General features: G+C 43.3%; 1 protein-coding gene across 2 annotated transcripts; it reads right to left on the minus strand.

Annotated features, from left to right (window-relative positions):
• Positions 1–313: 313 nt before the first annotated feature.
• On the minus strand, positions 314–24961 carry ATP1B4 (ATPase Na+/K+ transporting family member beta 4). Of its 2 annotated transcripts, none has more exons than XM_049767611.1 (8): positions 24899–24961; positions 19946–20210; positions 15066–15194; positions 14687–14791; positions 11433–11629; positions 10705–10761; positions 1190–1285; positions 314–475 (listed from the first exon to the last, which is right to left on the minus strand). In XM_049767611.1, the coding sequence occupies exons 1-8, from the start codon at positions 24959–24961 to the stop codon at positions 314–316; spliced, it is 1074 nt and encodes a 357-aa protein (XP_049623568.1). The 2 variants fall into 2 exon arrangements, with proteins under 2 accessions (XP_049623568.1, XP_049623567.1); XM_049767610.1 differs by having other exon boundaries at positions 19934–20210.
• Between the last annotated feature and the right edge of the window lie 197 nt (positions 24962–25158).

Consider the following 25158-nt stretch of genomic DNA (forward strand, 5'->3'; position numbering starts at 1 on the left):
CTGTGAATGCCATCAGTTGCTGTGTTCGTGCTACTGTGAGATTTCTGGTGGCAAGAATGGATTTCAGTTTTAACTGTGAGGGAGGTGGTAAGAGGAAAGAGATTAATATAAGCTATCTATCATCAGAAGGATCTCCCTTTAAAAATCAAATAGCTCCCATATTTCATTTTCTACATATGTCAAAGGCAAGGAATGATGATCTGATGTCTTCAGGGTCTGCCTGCCTGTGTTCTTATGCATGAAAAATAATTCAGAGGCTTCCCGGGGTCACAGGAAAGAAAACAGACACAGAACTGGTGAGCAGGGTTTCTTCTTAGGTTTCTATGTTCAGAGTAAAGATGACCCTGCCCACAAAGCGATCATTAATGACATCGTTTATGATGCCTTTGCCCTTCACTTGACACTGCACGGGTACAGCTTGGTTCTTTACCACATCTGTGAAGTGCATGGCCACCAGTGGGGAGGTATAATTAACCTGTAGGTGGAAGACAATGAGGATGGAAGTAAGTGAGAAGTGGGGTACTAGGACAGAAGAGATCAGCTATGCAGTGCAAGATGGGGCAACTTCCACAAAGGAAACTGAACCATGCCCACACATGATGTCCAGAAAATTAGTTAACACTACTGACATACTCTCTAAGTCCTCAGGAAAATGGAGATATGACCCATTTTTCTCATAAGTCACTGTCCGAGGTCTGATTGTTCTCTGGGGGGTGGGAAACAATTCTCACTCAGCTAGAAAAGATTTTCTAGCTATCAGACCACGAATCAAACAGGAACTAATATCTATCAAGTGTCTAGGCTGGCCAGGAAGCCTTTGTTGCTCAAAGGCATCAAATGGGAGAAATAGACCAGCATGATTATTTAGGCAGAATTGAGCATCAGGCAGTGATTTCTCTGCTCTGGGTTCTGCCAGTGATGGGCCTTGTGGCCTTGGGCCAGTCATTTTCTCTCTGAACCCTAATTTATGTATCTGTAAATAGTAGTTACATAAGACCGTATTAGAGGTTCCTACTGATGTAGCAATAATTGGCGATGATAGGAATCCATAGAGGGAGATCCTAGTCTTGGCCTGCAGCCCTGTGCCTGCTGGTACTACCTGCTGCTTTCTCAGTCTCATCTGAGCCAACTCTTTCTTTTTTCTATGAGCCCTTTAAGACAGTGAAGTGAACAGAGGAGAAAGACTTACGTGTGTCAATTTGCCATAGTAAGGGTAGTAGCGGAGGTCAAATGAAGCTGACTCTGGGTAGTATTTGATGGACCTGATGTCATTTTCGTCACCTCTCTGTAAGTAAAGGCAGGCATATGTGATAATGATGGGTTGCTCAATGATCATAAACTGAGCTGTTTAAACGGGCCTGTTTCACAGGTGGAATTACTATGCATCAACTGTCCCTTCTCCCATCACCACCTCCCTCTCTACACAGACACCAAACCAACCAATTGTACCGGGGGCACAACATAACCAGATCTAACCCAGAATTCAGAGAAGTATTTTCAGGGAAAGATTCTGCCTTGCCTTCATAGTTCAAAGAATACTACATTGAGAATCAGAGATAGTATAGGAGTTAAGGTACTACTTGTCTTGCCCATGACAGACCCTGGTTCAATCTCCTGTACTGCACAGATCCCCTGAGCTCACTAGGAGGGATCCCTGAACACAAAGCCAAGATTAAGCCCATAGCACAACTAGGTATGGCCCCAAACAAAAACAAACAAGAAGAGAATACTTAATTGGAGACCTGTACTGAGAAGGTTGAAGGTACTTGATGTGCTTTTGAGGGGACAGTGGGGTTTTAGGCCACACTTGGCAGTGCTTGGGGGCTACTCTGATGTCTGTGCTTGTGGATCATTCCTGGAAGTTCTGAGAGACCATGTGGTAGGAAGTTCTGGGAGACCATGTGGTAATAGAGATTAAACCAGAATCAGCTGCATTCAAGGCAAATGCCTTAACCCTGTACTCTTTCTCTGGCCATGGGTCTGCTTCTGTGCTGATTCCAAGGGGAACTGACAAGAAGGGCCACAGCAGATTTATAATCACTGGAGGTGCTCTGACTAAAAGGTTTATCAGGATAGTCCATCTCCAAAGAATCATACTTGGGCCTGGTACTCTCTTGGAAAGCAGATCTGATGCAAGAATGAACTGGAAACACGTCTTTCAAATACCATTATTCAATTTTGCATATTGCAGACTTAATTCTACTGTGAGATAATCTTAATGTTAAAGTGTTCACTTTGTATGTGAGAAGCCCGAAGTTTGATCCTTGGCACCAAAAAAAGAGCACAAAATAGGGAACAGAGAGAGGGCTCAAAGGGTTCGAATGGGGCCAGAGAGAATGCAAGTCTTAAGAAGCTTGCCTTGCATGTGACTAACCTGAGTTTGATGCTCAGTACTGAATATGGTCTCCTTCAGTACCATCTGGAATAACCCTTGAGTAATGAGTCCCTAGGTAGCCCGTAGGTAACGCATAAGTACCATAAATAAATAAAAATTTACAAGTAAGGCAGGGTAAGTACCTAAAGGAGGCATGGAGGGGTCAACTTCTAGCTGGTCCCTTACACTCACATCTGTTACTACACTCTTAGTGGTATTTCATTACAGTAGGTGGAGTTGGAGGTTAAGCTTGTGAGACCCCAATATTGGAAACTATTAAACAAATAGGTGACCCTTGTTTCATATCATGTGACTTGCTCTAATGAGCTCAAATTTAGGGGTTAATAAGAGACAAAATGTGAGTGCATCACTACTCACAAATTACTCAAGGTGGGCGTAGGAAATGGCTACTTTGTTTTGATTTAGTTTGGGGTACACACAGAGGTGCTCAGGAGACCATGTGGTGCCAAAAGATTGAATCTGGGCCTCCTGTATGCAAAACATCGGTGCTTCCTCATAGGTATACTTCTGTCAAGATAGTATAATTGTTTTCATTAAAAACTCAGTTGTCAGGGCTGGAGAGATAGCATGGAGGTAGTGTGTTTGCCTTGCATGCAGAAGGACGGTGGTTCAAATCCCGGCATCCCATATGGTCCACCAAGCCTGCCAGGAGCCATTTCTGAGTGCAGAGCCAGGAGTAACCTAGGAGCACTGGCAGGTGTGACCCAAAAACAAACAAAAAAACCTCAGCTATTAGGGTACAGGTGTGATAGCACAATGGGTAGGTCATTTGCTTTGCATGTGACCCACCTGAATTAGATCCCTACCATCCCATATGGTCCCCAAACCTGCCAGGAATGATTTCTGGGCACAGCCAGGAGTAAATTCTGAGTGTCACCTGAGTGTGGCCCAACTCCCCCCCCCCAAAAAAAAACTCTCAGCTATCCAAGCTGGAGTAAGAGTCTTGCATGTGGCTGACCCTGGTTCGATCCCAACACCACAGAGAATTCCTGAACATAGAGCTACGAATTACTAAGATTAAGCCCCAAACACAATTGAGTGTAATGACTCCCCAAACAAAAACTGAACAATCCTTATGTTATTTTAGCAACTATCTAATTCTGCATTATTTTCATATGTACACTTAGATTTGTTCAGAATTAATTATTATAGAATGTACAGAGTATTAAACTTGCTTTTTAAATGATAGCTCTTAGTTTAACATAAGCAGAAAAATGAATGACTTCTTCTGCCAGGACTTTTAATTAGAACTCAAACTAATTAGTATACTAGTTAAAGACTGTTAGTCTTCACTACTGATTAATTTATGTATTGTGCTAACAAGCACTGACATTTTTATTTAAAAAAATTAGAGGGGCTAGGAATAAAAAGTAAAGTGAGTGGCATGCAAGTCGCCAAACTGGGTTTTGATTCCCAGAACCCGATGTGTCCCATGAGCTGTGCCAAAAGTGATACCTGAGTCTAGAGCCAGGAGTAATCCCTGAGAATAGCCAGATATGTCCCCACAAATATTTTTTAGGCTCAGGGGCTACTTCCAGCTTTGTCCTTGGAGGTCATTCTTGATAGTGCTGGAGATCCAAGCAGTACTGGGGATGAAACTAAGTCTCCAGTATACAAAGCCTGTGCTCAGCCCATTGAAATTCTTTATTACTGAACCATCTATAAATCAATTTTTTAGTTTGTAATCTACAGATCATTATACATAGGTGTATTTTACACATATTCACATACTTGTGAACAAAATGAACATTCTCTTGGAAGACAGTTAATTACCAGATAATTTCACTAGTATGTGCATAACTAAATCAGGACTGCAGTGAAGTCTGAAATAGCTGAGTGCAGACTCAGCATGCAGGAAGACTAGGTTCCATACGCAGCATTGCATGGTTCCCAGAGCACTGTAGTAAAGAACCCCCAAGCACTGGCAGGTGTAGTTCCCTTCAACCCCAAACAACAAAACAAACACATTTGCATAAATATAAACAAAAAACCTGACAAAACCAAGATTTAATGACCCTTACTGAAAGGAAAGTGGTGACTGAGAGAAAGGAACAGCGGAGTCTTTGGGAGTAGTGGGAGGGTCTCAGAACTTAGGTATGCCTTGAAGTTCTACGATATTGAAAAGTAATGATAAATCAATATTTTGGTGAAACAAGATAGTTTTTATTGAAACTTGGAAAATGCAAGAGGAGAGAACGAGAATATGTGTTCAAGGAAGAATACAGCTTGAAGAGAAAGCTAAATGGATTTTTTGGCCACATCTGGAAGTGCTCAAGGGTTACTCCTGGCTCAGCACTCAGACATTACTCCTGGCAGGCTCAGGGAACCATATGCGAGGCAAACACCCTACCCACAGTGCTATTGCTCTAGCCCCTAAATGGATTTTTAAATGAGGTAGAGGAGTGCAAAAATAGATGTCCGGGGACCTTGCACACAGTTAACCTAGGTTCTATCATCAGCATCTCATATGGTTCCCCAAGCACCACCAGAAGTAATTCCTGTGTGCAGAACCAAGAGTAATCCTTGAGCATTGTGGAGTGTGGCCTTCAAACCAACCAAAACAAAACAAATCAATTCACACACACACACACACACACACACACACACACACACACACACACACACACACACACCAAAACAAAACATCTGTCCTTGGTTACAAAGCAAAAGCAAATACTGCCGAGAAGCTGGAGAGATAGTACAGCAAGCAGGTAGAGCACTTGCTTTGTAGCAGCTGACCCATGTTCAAGTTCAATTTCCAGCATCCCATGGGGTCCCCTGAGTACCAACAGTAGCAAATTGTGAGTGCAGAACCATCATAGCTATCATAGAGTTAAAAGCTAGAAGGGAATGTAAGTTTGGACCTAACTGCTTTTTGCTTCTATAACCCTGACTTTGCTTTAGACATAAAGACTGTCATGACAGGCCTCAGATATGTGGCAGAAGAGCCTAGGCCAGAACAGCCAGTTCCAGGAACTTCAAAAGCATGTAGCAAAACAGATAAACTAAAAACACCCTGGGGCCTGCAGACAAACAAGGTCACGGGCACCCAGTGGATGTCCAGGCCCTTTTACTACTTCAGCTGATGCAGGCCCTGAGGCCCCATAAACCACAATATACCACTCTAGATATCTAGCCATAAAAGGAAACACCCTCTTTTGGGGGCTCTGGGCAGGACAGCTAGCCATAGGCCCCCTGGGCTGACCACTTAGTCCAGGGGACTGAGATCCCCCCACGTCAGACTGGTCTTCAGGGCCACGCCTGGTAAATCGGGCCCTGGGGGGAGGGTGGGGGAGAGAAATTCCTCCCCTATGCATACTGGACCCCATTCAGGAGTATTTTTCTTACTAGTATTCATTTTCAAAAGTGCAAGGGCGCAAATGCGCCCGCGTGACATATATACTTTTTTTTGTTTGTTTGTTTTTGGTTTTTGGGCCATACCCAGTAACGCTCAGGGGTTACTCCTGGCTATGCACTCAGAAGTCACTCCTGGCTTGGGGGACCATATGGGATGCCAGGGAATCGAACCGTGGTCTGTCCTAGGCTAGCGCTGGCAAGGCAGACACCTTACCTCTAGCGCCACCGTGCCAGGCCCCGTGACATATATACTTTTTAACAACACCCAAAAATATTCTTAATTCTCTGCTGTTTCTAGGAAAAATGGAATTCCCTAGATTTGGAGGATAATATTCAAATAGATCCCTAAAATCAGTGTATATGTAGACATAACTTCCTATACAGTGCTCCTCTTTGATTGCCAAGCCTAATCCATAAACAATTCATCTATACAATGTATATAGCCCCTCTGATATATTTCCCCTCCCCCACACCAGAGCCCCTTCTACTCCCTCATCTCCCAATCCGGATTCGTTATCTTCCCCTCAATTAACCGTCTTTACCCTCAGTTCTTTAATTTGTTAGGCACCAAGACCGACCTCCTGCCCCAACAGATTCTGCCCTTTTGCACACCCCTACAAAGCTCATTATTACTCCTTAACTCTCTCACCCCAACCATCAGTACCCCATATTTACCCTTTTTAACTTCAGTACTACACAGTCCTAATCACAGACCAAAGCCGTGCATTGGATTTAACAACCCCCAACTATTTCAAAAGACATAAAATGGACACATATGTCTTTTGAATATTTTATGTGTATTTTCTTTAACAGCTATAACTCTTTCTAAATAATCTTTTACCATGAAGATTCTACCCACTTTTTATCTTGTCTTCTCTTTGTGAGCTGTTCAATAAGAAATTTTGGTGGAAGAGTCCCTCAGTTTAATGCTTATGATTGAACCATGTCATGGGGATTGTTGGACTTCTTCTTATGGCCCCCATATGCACTGGTAACACCACGTGGCATTGTTCTTTGTTTTCATAGGCACATTAACATGGGAAAATACTATACATACAAATAAGTTTTTATCTAATAGAGATTAGAACACATAAATCTTGTAGTGCAATGGGACTTTACACCCTGAACATTGATATAATGACCTGGCACAGGTCTCAGAAAAATGGGCATCCTCCATTCACCCCTGAACCAGGGAAGCTATCTACAAAACATCCAAGGTTTTTTATAACACCTAGAAGCAATCCTCTACCAGGGAAGACCCTACCACTGCTCTGACATCGACCTGCTCAAAAGAGACTTCCCTTAACACTAAAAAGACTTGACAACAACGACATGCTTACAGGACAGGGTTCTCTGCATTGCCCTTTAATTGTGAGGTGAAACAGGAGGATGCTCTGCACCATCCTGACTGCAATGTAGGATATGCAGATTCCAGGATCTTTAATACAGAAACATGATACCAACAACAGAGACTGTGTGAAAAATAAATGTGTATTGGCACTACAGACATTGACCTCGATTGGACAAACTAGTTTGCTTGGAGCCTAGAGTTGGTCTTATGCCAGGAAACTTCAGGGGTAGGGTCTCCTTGTATTTAGGCCAGTGCTTTTCCTTTCCATGTCCCTCATATTTTGGTGGGCCTATGCAAACAATAATTGCCACTCTAACACCATTTTTACTGTGCTCCTTTGACTCTAATCCTTAAGAAAAACAAACCACTTAAACTTTTGAGGTTAACTTAAACTAATATGCATGTGCATGGAAATGTAAAAAAGTACTTTACCTTCAATGTGTAAGGAGTTACATAAGTTTTATGGCTTTAGATTGCTTTGTGTGCTGCTAAGAAATATTATGTACTACAATTTGGGGACTTGTGGGACAAAGTAATTGTACATGGGTTCTGTTTTATTTTTCTTAATGTTCTTTGGCTGAAAGTTCAAAGTTAAGATATCAGCAATGGGACTACTGAGAATTCTGTTTATGGATGATTGTCCTTCCACTGTAACTTTACCTTGTCCTCTTTCTTTGCATCTTTGTTCTCATAATTAAAAATAAAAAATAATAAAAAGGAAACACCCTCAACAACAGCCAATCAACTTAAAGGTTAATGGTTATGGTCTGAAGTCTCTGTAACCCAATAAAATGAGACTGAGAGCTCAGTAGGGGTCGTTGCCTAATGAGGGGCGACCCTGGCATGCTGGTAAATAAATTCTCATGCCTTATTGCAGTGATGTTTGTCTCCTTGGTGGTCATTGTGGGATGGATCTCGAATTCGGAATGAACAATAGTGAAGTAGGCAGAAGATGAGGGGACTCTGGCAATAAGTTCTCAAGAAGCAATAAACTCAACATAGGTTTGAAAGATATTTCTATGGCAATAACCCTAAAGTTATTCTAGCTTTAAGGTTAGAATCACTCTGTGGATAAAAGAAGTGAGGTCTAATAAAAATCCAATTGGTGCCAGCCCCAACTCCATGGATGTCTGGAAAGGAGAAATTTTAGCAGAAACAAAACCTTGTGATCAAAACATGAAAGATCCCTATTGACCCAGAGTTTAGAGAGGACACAGAAGGAAAGAAATCAAGGAGTAATGGAAGATGAGAAAGGGAACTAATGGGGATGGAGGATAGGGGTTGGGCTTTGGTTATATTGGTGATGTGGGAGAACAGCATAATTATCTATTCAAAGCAGTCTTAACAACACTGAAAACATGAGGTCTAAGCTGCAACTTTGTAATGAGTCTCTCAAGGTGGTGGGGGGAGTGTTTTTGGGCAGAGATGGAAGGGAATGGACTACGGAAACTGGTGGAGGGAAGTTGGCACCGATAGTGGGATTGCTATTAAAATACTACATGCCTAAAACTCAACTATCACTAACTTTGTAAATCACAGTTCTTTTTGTTTTGTTTTGCTTTGGGGCCACACCTAGCAACACTTAGGGATTACTCCTGGTTCTGTGCTTAGAAATCACTCCTGGCATGCTTGGGGATGCCAGGGATTGAATCTGAATCAGCCATGTGCAAGGCAAATGCTGTGCTTATTACTACAGCCCCAAATACAGTTCTTTAATTAAGATGAAAAAATTATTTTTAAAAAAAAGAACTTGAAATACCACCAGAGTTCAAAACTTTTCCTCTATGAAAATATCCTGATTTACTCTTTCTTCTACAGAAAACTCTAGTCCAAGGAAATAGGAAGTATATTTATCATAATTCCATTTCAAAAGTAATTCAAGATACTCTGCCCTCTGGAGAAGCCTGTGTTCTCTCTTGAATGTGTTGCTCTATCTTTCCTTCTACATAATTTCTAAATAAAACTCTTTAGATTTCACTATTATTCTTCTCTTGTGATTCTTTTCTGTGTGGGGAGGCAATGTTCCTAGAAAACCTGGCCAGAAATTAGATCTGATTTTTCTTTTCTGCAAAGAACAATTCCTTGATTCAGTCTGAATTTTAAGAATCTCCAAGAAATTGAATTGCAGAGATCATTTTCCACTTCAGGTAGAACAAGTAGAACTCGGATATAGCTAAATAAATGATCGCTGCTTGGGACTGGTGAGAGATAAGGTCTGGACAATGTCGGTGCTCAAAGTAGATTTTCAGCAATCCTCAATTTCCCCATATACCTCTCAGTGCTGGGTAGAAAGGAAAGTGATAGACACCCCTCTTGAAGCTGCTATCTATCTTCTTCCTACATCACATATATATCTTGGCACTTCCAACACCTAGTCTCTGGTCTATAATAACTGAACAGTAATGTGGACTATTGACTGTGGACTGTTGGCTGAATCACTGTGGCCTCTTGCTACATTCTTATCTGCCTCTCTGAAGCATGTAGGTTGGGGCTGTATCGCTAGTTCCTAGAATGGAATTATATGGCTCCCAAAATGTACATGCCAACTGCTCAGGGTTGCTGGTACAGTTGCTGTTGTCAAACATAAGGGAGACATTGAAGGTTTAAGAAGCAAAACCAAGATCTAGGCTTTCTTCCTACCAAGGAGCTAATTGGTGTAGATGAGATGGAAGTTAATGGTCCCTGGAAGGACAGTTAATTAACATATTAATGGAATTCTGTTTCTTCTTCCCTTGTAGTCATTTGTTATTGCAACACCCTTTGCCACTGGTCATTGCTGCAAAAGTGAAATTCCGTTTTGAAAGCAGGGACTAATGACTCTAATGACAGCCTTTTGGTTAGTTCAAAGAAACAAGTAATTAGAGCTAAAAGCAAAACTGTAAACTGAATCCCAATTAATGACTTGGCACACTGTTGTTTCCTACTGTGGCCCTTAGCTGAGGTTCAGTCTTTGTTTTCAAAAGCATAACTCATCACACACACTATACATGCAAACACACATGCAATGCATACAAACACACACACACACACACACACCACCACCACCACCACCACCACCACCACCAGCACCAAGTACAAATACACCTGAACTGAATACTTTTGAGAAGTAAGGAGGCCTGGAAGTACTACAGGGATTTGTATTTTTGAAAAGACAATCTCTCCCCTCCCTACCCCAGAGCCAGGATATAACAGTTGTGCTAAAAAATGTTTGTTCAGGGCCCAGAGAGATAGCACAGCAGTGTTTGCCTTGCAAGCAGCTGATCCAGTACCAAAGGTGGTTGGTTCGAATCCCGGTGTCCCATATGGTCCCCTGTGCCTGCCAGGAGCTATTTCTGAGCAGACAGCCAGGAGTAACCCCTGAGCACCGCCGGGTGTGACCCAAAAACCAAAAAAAAATGTTTGTTCAGGGGCTGGAGCAGTGGTGCAGCGGTAGGGCGTTTGCCTTGCATGGGGCTGACCTAGGACAGATCGTGGTTCGATCCCCCAGCATCCCACATGGTCCCCCAAGCCAGGAGTGATTTCTGAGCACATAGCCTGGAGTAATCACCAAGTGTCACCAAGTGTGGCCCCCCAAAAATGTTTGTTCAATAAGGCACTTTACCTGAACTTTGCAGGAAACCTTCACGGGATCTCCAAGTCCGGGACGAAAACCTACAATCTATCAAAAGAAAACCATTATTTAAAAAAATAGAACAAATAGATTGAGCAGTAGAAATGGGGCTTTTCTACATCCTCTTTGAATGATCCCTTCCTTAAACCTAGGCCTAGTCTATTTTGCTGTCTCAGAAATGTTCCAGAAAACAGAAACTATTTTTAGAGCTGAATCAGCTCTAAAGGAGCCCAGCTCACTCCTTGTATTTGTGCCTGATGGTGGATTCCAATGTCAATGGCAGATGAGCAAGAGGAATATGCTTGGTGAGATTGCCATGGAGGAAAGAGGGATAATATCTTTATTCTTTTTTTTTAATATCTTTATTCTAGGAATTGTTCTCTAAGCCCATCCCCTCTATAGAAGTCAACCCTCTATTCCAAAGAGCATAAGAGTTCTTTCTTGAAAGAATCAAAAGAGCAAGGTTAGGGATGAGGAAGTAGAATGAAAGTAGAAATTATTCAAGGAAAAGACACTACAAAGAGAAAGTATTAAGGAAGAAGAAGGAATCACAGCTTGATACCTCCTTCTTGTTGTTTGGATTAATGCGCTCACAAATGCAAATGGCCAACCTTGCCTGCTGTGTGTGAAGACAGAGCCCAAGAGAAATGGAATGACCAGAATCCTCCCACCTGACTCATTCACTGACACTACCAGAGTGTCAAGGGTTAATAATATACCCGGTTCATCTTTAACAGAATGCAGGGCTGTCCAGTAGAGTAGCCAAAAGTTGGGTCCTCTAAGCCAGAGCAGTTCTTCAGGAAGGAGCGCTTAAATTGACAGGCCTTCTTGTCCTCATCGTCATCACCATCTTGGATGAAGTACTGCCCCGGTGGACAATCAATATTCATTTCCTCTTGAAGGCTGTCATTATAACCTAAATCACGTTAAGCAATAGACCATTAGACTATGCTAACAGGGAAAACTGTATTTGTCAGTAACCCCTCCTCCCTAAATAGGATTTTTAGTTTTTACCTCTATAAGCCATCTCAATCTTTTCTATACCTATGACAGTGACAGGAGACACATAAGGCCCTTATCAGCAACATTCTTTCCAGGAAAGCCTTTCGGGCTAATTTTCTTCCCAATTCATTGGTCCCCTGGCTTCTCTCAAGATACATTAGACCTTCTAGATATTTATCTCTGGATAATTTGTAAGCCATCTTTTAATTTTTCTCTCATTATTGTTGTTCTTTTTCTTCCAGTGTGGTGGTCTGTCCGTTTGGACAACTTTCCTAGGATTTTGGAAATGGCACAGAAGTTTGTCTAGATATGGAGACTATAAGGAGGCAATGCCCTTGGGCAAGCTTTTGAATTAATGTTTTTGTGTTATGAGGGTAGATGGCAAAAATAGAATCTTTAGTGATGAGTGGAGGGTCATACCAATGTTCACTGTAGTACTTAGTACCATAACCAGGATATTATTAAAAAGCAATTTGGGTTTTAAATGAGTTCTGCTTACAACAAAGCCTTTGATAGAGCTAGATTCAAACATTGCTTTTAATATACTTTTAAAAAAAGGCTAAGTACTGTGATCAGAGAGTAACTTTCTAAATGGAAGCTGTAATCACATATTTATTATTGCTCTTGAAGTAGTTTCATCAAAAATAATGTGAGAAAGCTATGACCCTTGCCAAATTCTAGTCTTCAGTGGAAATGAAATAAATAATCTGAATGTCTATTTTAGAGATATGTTTCTTTCAAACAGGGTGTTGTAAACTGTACTTAGGAACTAGAAGCTTGAAGCTTTTTCTAATGTTTTCCCACCTCTAACATCATTTGAGAACTGCTATTTCTCCTTGTACTCGTTTTTCCAAAGGGTTTCTTTGGCAGAAATTCTGGCAAAATGTCTGCATTGCTCACAAGTGTCTTGGAGAATGGGGTGGGAAGAGAAGATATTGTGCAGACAGTGATGCCATAACCATTATTATTATTATTATTATTTGCTTAAAATGGAGCTACATGGAATTAGAAAGAACCCTGCATTTTCTCTTGAATTTGAAGGTCAGACTTATGCCAAATCACATTGAAGAATACAACTTACAAAGCCATATTTTTTAATATTCCTGGTCATAGGGCAGCCACAAAGAATTATGAAAAGCAGCACTCCTCAAGCTTTAAAGGTCAGACACATCCTTGGCAGATCTTGTTAAAATGCAAATCCTGATTCAACAGGTCTAGAGGGAGAGCCAGTGAGCCACCTTTCTAGCTTCCACTGCTGCTAACTTCTAGCTGCTTAAGTAGGAAGGGGATCAAGAGCACCCAAGGGGATAATGGAGGCAGGCTTCACACTGGTTCTGCTACTATGGAGAGATGGGGGTCAAGTTGCTTCCTCTTTCTGAGCTTCAGTTCTGGCATTTATAAAATGGGGCTGAGAGATTCTGCTCTGCAAGATTAACATTGTTTGGCAAAATAAGTGCCTGGCCAGAATACCTCCCATATGACCTAGGGTCAGTGATGGAGAATTGTGGGCACTTCTGAGATGGTGGTGGTGCTCGAACTTTTACATCAATACCATACATGTTAACACTATTGTAATTGTGCTGCACACTTTATAATTGAAGAGGGTGGGAGAGATAATACAAGCATTATGGTAATTGCCTTGTACATGGCAAATCCAAGTTTAATTCCTGGCACCATTAGGATCCCCCATATACAGGCCTGCCAGGGGTAATCTCTGAGAACAGAACCAGGAGTATGCCCTGAGCACCGCCAGGTATGCGTCAAGCACTCCCCCAAGGGAGTGCTTCCTTGGAAGGAAGGAAGGAAGGAAGGAAGGAAGGAAGGAAGGAAGGAAGGAAGGAAGGAAGGAAGGAAGGAAGGAAGGAAGGAAGGAAGGAAGGAAGGAAGGAAGGAAGGAAGGAAGGAAGGAAGGAAGGAAGGAAGGAAGGAAGGAAGGAAGGAAGAGATGGGAGGAAGGTAAGAAAGGAAGGAAGGGGAGGACAAAAGCACTTTCTTTTTTGGGGGGGCACACCCGTTTGATGCTCAGGGGTTACTCCTGGCTCAGAAATCGCCCCTGGCTTGGGGGGACCATATGGGATGCCAGGGGATCAAACCACGGTCCTTCCTTGGCTAGCGCTTGCAAGGCAGAACCCTTACCTTTAGCACCACCTCGCCGGCCCCAGAAAGAACACTTTCTGACATTCAGAGAATAGCAATTGCCATTCTCTGAACTCACTGCCCACACCCCTCCCCTCCAGTTCTAGCCAAGAAAATCAGGCCCATCTATTTGACTGCCTGGCTTTTCCTACAAATAATAGCACTGCAAACCCACTGGAGCACCTCTTCTATTGCTGAATAAATAGAGAGACTTTGGCTCTGTTTTAACCTTCTCCAAGTTGCTACCTCACTGTTCACTCTGTGCAAGGATCTCTCAGAAAAATCTCTCATTTATCCCTGAAAGTGCATCTGATGATGCTCCAGAGCCAGGCATCTTGAAAGCATTTGTGATCCAAAAGGTTAGAGTGGCTGTTCTTCAAAGATCCCTCCTCCAATTTCCTTCTGTGATGCTATTAAATAAAGATGTGCTGTCTCTTCCTCCCGAGAAATGAATTCTCTTACCTGGAGAAAATAGAGGAGGCAGTTCTTCCAGCTCTGGGGAGAATTGTTTTCTTCCCACTAACTTCCCCACCCTGAAATCTCTTTTACAATATATCATTATCGAGCCAGGCAGGTATGACTGGGGCAAGACTAGAAGCTCAAACAAGGTCTCTGTTCACAGTGAACTTAACATCTCGAAATAAAGGTAGCTCATGGCAATCTCTGCCACAGCCTAGAACGATTTTGAATATCTTCAGGTGCTGATGGGGCATCTCCAGGTAAGGTAAGAAAGGAGAGTGATGGGCTGGGGTTTGTGGGTTCGAACACCAGATGATTTTTCAATTCCCACCCATGATTTCTTCCAGAGATCTTTCCACCAAAAGGACATACTTACCTTGGAGAAAGCCATTTAGGCTAATCACATAATGCTGCCAAGTGTCAGGTTCAGAAACATTAAAGTTGAAGTTAAGGCTATGGGCAAAGGGTCTGATCATAACTCCTGGCAATGAAGAAAAAAAGATGGATGTATTAACCCATTCTTGAAAATTGGGCTGTTGGTATTGATGCCCATGAAACCATTCCCCACCCCCAACACCCCAAGCAATCAAAGTGAAAAGAACCATAATTTGCCAAATCCCATTTTACTTTTACTCTTAATAATTGAATCCCTAAGTTATTACTGGGAAGAGCTGAAGTTAATTGAGACAGAACATGCTGTGCTCACAGATTTCTGTCCAGCACATTCTGAGAGCACAGAACATTTGGGCACTCACCGGGACGTTTCACCCTCTCTGAGAAGGCTGGCAGGTAAGGACTGATGGTCAGAAACAGTGTGTACATGAAAACGGTGATCACAGCCGCCAGAGAGGCATAAAAGATGAAGTAAATGAATAAAATCAGACCTGCAGAAAGGAGAATGAGAGATGGGAGCGATCAGTGCTGTCTCGCATGGCCTGTCTTCTCAGTTGGCTTCAGAAGCCAGAATTTACCAAAACACAGAATGTACCTTGTGTTTTAAGTTGCCCCAGTACAGTGTGTCCTTGCATTTTTACCAGTTTGGAATTTGCATGAGTTGTTTCAGGGGTTTGAATGCAGTTTACCTTTACAGCATCACGATGGAGGGGCTTGCTGGGAAAATGACCACCAAGAACAAGATTATAGGCCAGTGGAGTTTAAAGTACTGCTGAGGCCAAATTACTTGGGAGTCCTCTGGGCACTGGTTGATGGCCTAAGTACAAATCATTCTTGGCTATTCATTGAAGCAAGAAAGCTGGAGTGTGAGCAGCTTGGTTCCAATGATTATAGGTATTTACAAGTGATGAAAACAGCATTTCTTTTCACATAGACTATAATTCAAACTCCTGATGAATTTCCACTGGACTTCTCTCTAATCAAGGTAAATTGAGGTTTCACCCTATATGTTTCAGATCTTATTCATCTTGGGCAAAAGTTTCAATGGTACTGCTGTTCAAAAGGAACGCCAGCACAGAATAGGGAAGGGAAGGGGAGAAAGCCATTTGTAATTGTGGCCATTGCATTATAGGAGTTCAGGCCTGCTACAGAACCTCTCTGAATCCCCCCTCCCTGATAAGGTTTACAGGCAAAATGGAGCTTAGCATGCATCTCATATTCTTCTCCTTAATTTACAAAATATTTTAATTTTATTTTTGGCTTTGGGGCCACACTAAAGTGAGCTCAAGGCTTACTTCTGGCTCTTTCTTCAGGAATCACCCCTGATGGGGTCTGGAGGACTATATTGAGTACCAGGGATTGAATCCAAGTTGGTTGCATACAAGGCTGTATTAGTTATTTAGCTCTCTCATACTTCCCCCCCATACTTTTCTTTATACCTAACAATATCTGCAATACAACTTGTCTTTATAGCATAGCCTGACCTTCTGTTTAATCTTGGTCACACTGTTCAGTTCTCAGATCCTCCCCTAAGAATGAGGACAGTAATAAGAGTGAATTCTCAGCATTGACTCATATACTAATGGAAAGATAAGAGGTTGGTAGACAGATGCTGAGTGTTTTCTCAGTCTGCATCACAGTTGTCATTGTTTTTTATTGCTAGAGGACTGGAGGTTAGGTATATGGGCTCCTCCATCCTGTGAGACTGCATTAAGACTAATTTGTCCTTCTTTCCTTCCTTCCTTCCTTCCTTCCTTCCTTCCTTCCTTCCTTCCTTCCTTCCTTCCTTCCTTCCTTCCTTCCTTCCTTCCTTCCTTCCTTCCTTCCTTCCTTTATATTCTTTCATCCGGCCACACCACTCTTGGCTCTATGCTCAGGGGTTACTCCTGGCAGTGCTTGGGGAATCACATACAGTGCTGGGGATTTAACCAGGGTTGGTGGCATGGAAAACAAGCACCTTAATCCCTGTATTATCTCTCCAGTCGAAGACCAAGTTCTTTCCAGAATTACTCAGCCTGAGTTAAAGTGGATCCTCTCCCCACTTATTTAGGCAACAAAAGCTAGCTCTGATCACAGCACAGACAGGTTGTGGGAACAACAGGTTTGAACTGCATCATGAATCCTAAACCAGAACAAACAACATAACTTTGCTGGACCCAAATGGAATGAGAATATGAATGATTAAAATGGAACCATGAACCAAATCACTTTTCTTCCCAAAAAGGAGCAGAGAGAGGAAGGAGGTGTGCTAAATCCCCTGGTAATCTAACAGGTAATGAACTTTTATATTTTATAAGCTGAACTAAAGCGGAGCTGGCACATGAATGCACCGATTCAACTGGAGTTTTGGAGAGGCAATAGCAGTGCTCAGATGATACTTGGCTGCTGCCCTTGGCTGTCCTCATGAATTGTGCCCAGTGTTGTTCTGCCCTTCTGCCAATCTAATCCTCATCTTGGGAATGAAACCACCACAGGAGCTATCATAGGGGAGCAGAAATCACAGTTCCAAGTGTGTAGAGAAAAGAAGACATTACAGGTACATTCATATGGAGATAGCCTCAACATGCACATCACTATTTGCTCATCATCATAAGCTGAGTACTCCTTAAACCTACGACTTAGAAGCTTGGGTATGCCTACCATGTGATATCTTCCTTGGCTACTTAAACATGACTTCATCATCCTGACTTAGAACGGTTCATGTTCTCCATTGGAGTGCTTTAAATTTGCTCAACTGGTGAAGTTCTTGTCTTTGGCTCTTTAGGAGTTAACACACACACACCCAATCACACTGGCATTTCACAAGGCCTATTTTTCCCAGGCTTCTTTTTCAGGCAAGGAAGAAACAGCTGTGAACCCTTTTGGAGAGTCCCCTCCTTAGTGTTCTTATTTATCTGTAGCTTCCAGAATGTCAGTATGTTCCCTGAATGTACATTTGTTCCAGCTATGAGTTTGAGGACTGAACAGGGACGGGACTGTGAAGTGGGGGGGGGTGAAGAAAGGTGGGTGATATTCAAATTTCTCATAACTCCCTTTTTAATTCCAGAAAACTGGGTTAGTGGGATCACCGTGATTGGGTTGAATTTGTTTGGTTTGTTTGGGGGTTATACCTGGTTGTGCTCAGGATTCACTCCTGTCTGTGCTTAGGGATCAGTCCTGGCAGTGTTTGGGTACCCTATTGTGGTTTCAGGGGTGAAATTAGGGTGTCAAAAACTCTGTACTATTTCTCTAGCCCGACTGAGTTGAATTAGACTCAAACTATGATCCAACAGGACATTAAAAGGAATAAACATCCACAGCAGCAATGGAGACTCTTGCCATTAGGGGCCCCATTCCAGACATACAAAGCCACCTCTATTTTTGATATCTCCTGCAGGTGCACCAAATTCCAAATCAGCACCTGCTCTTTCTTGTGCTGTGCAGAGGGGAGCCAAATGTGAATTTTACCTTAGGTTAAGACTTGTGACAAAATTCAGCATAAAGAGTTCAAGAGGTGGTGTTCAAGGAGTGGTGAAGTAAAAGTGGGTACATATGATACAAAGAAATGGGAAAGAGTGATTCTGTCATTGGCCAAGGCACAGGATTACTCTGCCAACTATCCCTTTAAGCCTGTATTCTCCATGTACACCCTGCAGACTGGGTCCAGGGGCAGCCTTCCTGAATTTCCTTCTCTGACATTACATGGTCCTTCTCTGCCATTGCTTGGTGAAAGCCTAAAGCTTGAAAAAAATTCAAGCAGATTAGCAGGAATTTGGTGCTCATCTCCTTGAAATAAGCTCCCGCAGGGAATTTTTACTTTATAATTTTGGTGTGAGTAAGTTTGGGCCATACATGGTGGTGCTCAAGGATTACTCCTGACTCTGCACTCAGGGATCACTCCTGGTGGAGCTTGGGGATCCATATGGGATGCCGGGGATTGAACCTAGCTCAGGCTATGTGCAAGGCAAGCACCCTACCTATTGTACTCTTGTTCCAGCCCCAATATGATATTTTAACTTGTGTTGGTATCCAGTAGTAATTGAGGGCAACTCCCTCCCTGGTGATTTGGAAATAGGGGTTGCTTTCTGTGGGGGACATACAATGTCAGGACTCAAACGCAGGGTCCTTTGCATGCAAAACATATGTTCCTGCCCATTGAGCTCTCTGGTCCTTTGATTTTGATATCTTATTCCAGCTACTGACTTATCCCATCAGAGAATCAAATCAATTATTTCCCTTGTTGAACAGATGTGGAAATGGAGACTCAAAAAGAGTTAAGTGGAGAGCCCTGCCTGATGGACAGGACTTTTAATTCTATCCTCTTTTTTTTGGTGGAGGTCTGAGGTTTGGGCCACATCCAGCATTGCTACTACCCTACTCCTGGCTCTGGGCTCAGAGATCACCCTGCCAATTTAGGGGAAGTATGTGGGGTTCTGGGGGGTCAAATCCAAATTGGCTATATTAAAGCAAGCACCCCACCTGCTGTAGTACTATCGCTGCAATCCCAATTGAATGCTTTTTTGCTCATTTCTCTCCTTCTGGCAGGAGGATGCATAGGGTGGACAGGGGGCAGTAAGGATTGCCTTGGCATTCTGCCTGGGACATTGGAAAGGGCTCCTCTTGTACCTCATATTTGTGGAGGGTTAGGAGAGGCATAGTCTAAGTCACAATGTGATTTAACCACCCTTTCTCCTTTCTCGCCAGGGAATCCCTCACAAAGTGGGTGTTACTGAGCTTTGAACCCAGGACCTTGTACTTGTCAGGAAAGTACCTTAAGCCTTAAATAAAACATCTCTGGGACTTTTCAACTGATGCTAAATTTTTTTCTGTGTTGCATAGGCTGTTGAAGCTGGTGCATTGCAGCTATGCAAGTTTGTCCATCCACTTGGAATTTTTTGCAGCTGGAATCTGCCCAGAGTGCAGGCATTTCCCTAAGCATTGATACTTTTTGTAGTTGTTTATTTGGGGGACACAACTGGCTGTGTTTAGGGGTTACTGCTGGTTCTGTTCTCAGGAATACTCCTGATGATGCTCGAGGGCCATATGGAATGCCAGGGATTGAACCTAGGTCAGCTGCATGCATGGCAAGCTCTACCCACTGTACTATCACTGGCCTGGAATAGATAATTTTCGATGAAATGCTAAAAGAAGTTTGCAGACAAGCCCATCCAACGTTGGGTAAAGGAGTCATTGGCTATTAAGCCAAAAGCAAAGGACACCTGTCTGGGGCATTGGAACAATTGAAACTTACTCCAATTCTGACCTGTTTGGGCCAGAGACATCCGTTTCTCTGGGTCCCACAGATATTCAATCATGAGCAGCAATTTCTCCCACCAGGTATTGCCTGCTGGCTGTCCTTTCCCTTCTTCTTCCATCTTTTCATCCTCTTCCTTCTCTTCCTCTTGCTCTTCATCCTCCTCCTCCACCTCCTCCTGTCCCATATCCGGCACCACCATCATCTGAGCCTCCTCTTCGGTTTCTTCCTCCTCATCTGCTAAATAGTTCTGGTTCACTTCATCCTGATCATCCTGGAATGATGACAAAACACAACCCCCTTTCTTGCAAAAAGTAAAGTCGCTTTTCCAAGGGCACAGCCCACCAGTCCATAATTAGTGGAAAACAACTCTACATTGGGAAATTGCTTCACATTTCCACATAAACATACCCAGGTGACATGAGGCAGATTGTCCTTTTCTCTGTTTTCTGGGAGGAAGCAATGTTTCATTCATGCACTTTGATACAATATTCTTCCCATAGATGCTCATTTTTTTCTGAGTTCTAGGCACTTGGGCTTTTTCCCCATGAATGGATGCCTGAGGCTGGGGTACGCACTGAACTTTGATGTGTCAGGACCAAACTTAGTGCAACTCTGGAGAAAGGTGTCATTTCAGGCACGTGTTCATGATGGCATATCCTCAGATCAAGCAAGCTTCACGCCATTCCCTATTCCTCTGAGCTTCTCAAGCTCACCATCCCAAGTTATGGTTAAAAGTGGACTGGGACAGGGGCCTAAGCAATAGCACAATATGTAGGACATTTTCCTTGCACACAGCCACCCCAGGTTCAATCTCCAGCATCCCATATGGTTCCCATAGTGCTACCAGGAGTAATTCCTGAGTGGAGAGCTAGGTGTAGTCCCTAAGCACTATCAGTTTTGATAAAAACCTAAACAAAAAAGCCTAGATAGCTATTAGGAGGCCTGGTCAGTTGCCCTCCTCTAAACTGATAGCTTTTCCAAGTCAAACAAAAAGTGGGATATTATTTGCTTCTTCTCTGTCTGTGGCTTGAGCTGGGGCCTCTTTTGACTTGAGGTTGGATAGATCACCTGAGATCTGACCCCCCTTCTACCGCAACACATATACACATACGCTGCCTCACTCTCCACAACCACCCCGAACCACCTCCCCTAGGTTAACATCAAAGCCTATTGTCAATATTTTGATGTTGAGTGGCCACTTCTAGGACATGAAAGCTAAAAGAATTTCTTCCCGAAACACTAAAAGAACAACCTAGATGCAACCAAATGTCATTACAAAGACCTCCCAGGCCCCAGCAAAAGAGCTGGATTTTTGCTCTTGGTGGTCTGCCAAGGCACAGCGCGGGGGCCTGCAGCCAGTGATGCGGCCCTCCCTTCCCTCTGCTGTCGAAAGCTGACAGCCTGTGCACCTGTTGGGGTTGGATGTGTCAAATGCTTGAGGCCCATGACTCCAAACCGCCCCCTCCTAGCTTGATTCCTCAAAGGCCATTTGGAGGACACACTACTAAAGATGCAGCCTGGGAAAGGGGAAGCTGTGGGAAGGGTTTGAGCCTCAGCAAAGTTGCCTGTTATCCATTAGTGAAAGGGATGCAGAAGAGTGAGGCTTACTTTTCAAGCCATCCCATCTTCCCTTGGCTATTAAGATATTGCTAAGAAGTGCTCTTGGGTACTCTTATTCATTCATATGTACAGCTTGAGAGTACACACCAGTTCTAAGTGACTTGGCACCACAAAGATTCGCTTGGCCATCTAGGTCCAGAAAAGAGACCTCTTCAATCCTGCCCAAGTCACACAGCAGGTGTACCTTAAGGGGCAACCTCAAACAACTCTGTCTATATTGCAAGCACTGATGTGATCCATTTATCACATTAGGCACAAAAGTCTCGTGGTATCTCACTCATGTGTTTGTTAGTGTAGAGTCTGAGAATCCAAGAGATGGTCAGAGCTGTTGCTCAATGCTTCCAGATTCGACTGTGGACTTCCTATGCAGTTATAATTGCATCTAGTCCATATTTTCAGTGCTAAATGGAAACATGGGTGTACCTTTTTTTGGTGGGTGGTGGATTGGGGGTGCACCCAGTAGTGCTCAGGGCTTATTTCTGGCTCTGGACTTAGGGATTCTCCTGGAGGCACTCTAGGAACTATATGTGCTGTCAGGAATTGAACTTGGAACAGCCAAGTCCAAGGTAAGCACCTATTGCTCTAGTCGCAAAATGTTCTGAGTTTTATTTACCTAATTGTGTATGAACACAGCTCCAAGGCCACATTCTACACAGGTGCCAAGGCCCTTGCTTTGCAGTGTGATACCCAGAGATCAGCTTGACTTTATCTCTTCACACACTGCTCACTTCAGCCCACAGAGCCAGAACTCAGGGCATCTTGTTACCCTCATCTGGGGAGGTGAGGGTGCCTAGTACAGGGAAGGTAGCATCCTGACTACCTTGTGTAGTGATTGCTTTGCAGAGACTCTGAGAAAAGCACTTCACTGTGAAGGAATTTCTCTTTTTCTCTTTCTATTTTTGAGCCCATTTCCTTTTCTTTTCCTGTTGCTTCATCCTACCCTCCACCTCTGATCCACAGTAGAGGCAGCTGGCCTTGGCCTCAGTCTGATCTTATTTGTAGTTATGAGCTCTCACAATAATCCCATTAAAGATGGCTTGTCATTAAAGCTTTCCCTCCCGGGAAGAATTAACCTTCTCCACGTGAATTTCTCCACAGCTCTAATATGGTCTGAACTTTAGGAATAGCCAATAAATATCTTGTTTACTTTTTCTCCTGAAGTCAGATATAGCCCAACTACGCATTGTGCCAGGCAGGGATGTTGGAGGGCAGGCCACAAACTCTAGAATAAAATCTGGTAGGGAATCTGTTGGGAATAGGGAGCCTCAATTTCTGTCAGTTTCTTAAAGTGGCCCTCCCCAGCTTGTGTGGGAGGGCATTGGGATCCAGCCATGGGTGTGTGTTGGGGCCGTCCTATCACCCTAAAAGGGAAGAGTATGAGGGGCAGAATGTGGCTCCACCATTTACACTATAAACATAAATCATAGAAACAAATACATAGAGAAATGGCATGATCCTGAAGATATGCACATGCTTTTGAGTAAGATCCTGTAAACCTTCAAAATAGTCGGTTAATTTTATGAGCCATGAACATGTATTGATTCGGGCCAGCAACTGATTTCTTTATAAATCTGAGAAAGGGGGCCCGGAGAGATAGCACAGCAGCGTTTGCCTTGCAAGCAGCCGATCCAGGACCAAAGGTGGTTGGTTCGAATCCCGGTGTCCCATATGGTCCCCCCGTGCCTGCCAGGAGCTATTTCTGAGCAGACAGGCAGGAGTAACCCCTGAGCAATGCTGGGTGTGGCCCAAAAAACAAAAAATAAATAAATAAATAAAATAAATCTGAGAAAGGAATTCCTATCAAGAGCATGATCTCCCCATGCCCTTAAGATCCAAACAAGTACTATCTAAGGGCACTTTGGTGGTGGTGGGAGTATACATTAATTATAGACATCACAACATGCTTGGAACTATGTGACTGCAATGATAAGGAAAAGAATCCCAGCCACAAAGAATGGAAAAGCTATACATTTGTAGTAGCATTTCACAGAAAAGATGCCAAGAAAGGATTTTTACAGATACCCTATCAATTGTGACTACTTTGAAAACTGGATAAGATCCGGAACATGTCAGAAGAAAGGCTGGGAAATTTAGAGAAGTCCTCTGTAGATTGACAGAGGGTTCAGAGAAATTGTTTTCACCCGCTGGCGAGGGTTACTTGAACTTACTCAACTCCCAGGTCCCACAAGTGACCGTGCCCAAAGCAAAACCAGACTGAGCATTGGTTGCTATTGGGGGTGGGGGACACAAGAATTCAAACTTTTCTTCAGAGATTTGCATTGATCCCACCTTCAAAACCAAACCAAACAAAAACACTGTGTGGGCCAAAGAGATAGTACAAGTGGATGAAACTTACTTAGCATGCAGTCAACCCAGATTCAATCCCCCAACACCACATTCCCCCATCCCAGCCTCGCCAGCACAGAGCCAGGTGTAATCCTTGAGCACTGCTGATTGTGGCCCCCAAACAAACAAATAAACCAAAGCACTGTTTGTGCCATCTATTAATGGTTTATAGCAAAATAAATGCAAAGCATTTTTGAGTTCAAAAACATTTGGCATGCACTCTATATTTATGATGGTGCCAAAAGAATGGAGTTGAGTGGAGCAGGGGTGAGGAATCAGAGTAGCCATGGATAGTCGGGGGTTCTGGGGGGTCTTGGGAGTTGCAGTCTACAAATAGAATATAATGCACAATATTTGATGTGAAGAAACTTACATTCTCATCTTGGTTCTTCCACTAACTTGTGAGCCACTCATAGTCTCTAGCAGTGTCCTTTAGATATTGAGGGGTTCTGGACAAACTGCTGCTTATCATCCTTTTAGCAAGGATTCTAGGATTTCTGCCACAGTTTGCAATGGCTGCATTAGATAAAGAGCAGCTGGGTTCCAAAGAATCTGCCAAAGGTTCCCCTGCCAAGGGACTGAGGCAGCTGAATACCCATGCCTTTTGCTTCCTTTCTTCTTCCCTCCACTCTTGGAAAAACTCCCTGTTGTCAGAATGAAACTTTGACTCCCAGATTTCAAAAGGTCTGTTAAAATTGAAGGACACCAAAAAAATAAGGACACCAAGAAAAATAAAAGCTGTTTGAATGCCCCCCTTTCCTCTGGTCCCTTTCCAAAGAGAATTATAGGAGGGTACTGTTTTTCCTTCTAGCTACGATGTAAGATACTACCTAAGGACTGGGTGTCCCTGATAACTCTCCAAATGAATGAGTTTCCTTGCACCTCATTGTTCCTGTTCATCCCAAGGAGAACCAGCCAGAAACTGAGAACACAACACCCACACCACCACCATTAAAAAGGTGCACCAAGATAACTTGCTGCATGAGGACTCACGAGTCTGAAGCGAGAGCTGTAAGGAAAGGCGAGAGACCTTCTGGACCGCAGCTGCCTTCTCATGGCTGGTCAGTGATCAAAGACGTGGCAGAGGCAGGCAGATGGGCAAGCGTTCTGGAGCTTCTGCTGGTTCAGGAGACACTAGTGGCTGGGGCCACTTGGCGCTTAGTAAAAGTGAACCCTCTTGGCATGATCCCTTCCCCAAAATAATCTACCATGCCCCTCTCTCATTGGTTGGCCCCTTCCCTGAATTGAAGGAA

This window comes from Suncus etruscus, chromosome X, assembly GCF_024139225.1.
Source record: "Suncus etruscus isolate mSunEtr1 chromosome X, mSunEtr1.pri.cur, whole genome shotgun sequence".
Classification (NCBI taxonomy): domain Eukaryota; kingdom Metazoa; phylum Chordata; class Mammalia; order Eulipotyphla; family Soricidae; genus Suncus; species Suncus etruscus.

What these genes read in the sequence shown, in the direction of transcription:
- ATP1B4 (XM_049767610.1), bottom strand. Translation starts at nt 24,961, where the DNA reads ATGAGAAGGCAGCTGCGGTCCAGAAGGTCTCTCGCCTTTCCTTACAGC. An exon ending in CCAAACAGGTCAGAATTGGA is followed by an intron (nt 15,195 to 19,933) that starts GTAAGTTTCAAT and finishes TCCTTTCTGCAG; the next exon opens with GTCTGATTTTATTCATTTAC. An exon ending in TTCTGTTAAAGATGAACCGG is followed by an intron (nt 10,762 to 11,432) that starts GTATATTATTAA and finishes TTCTTTTGATAG; the next exon opens with ATTGTAGGTTTTCGTCCCGG.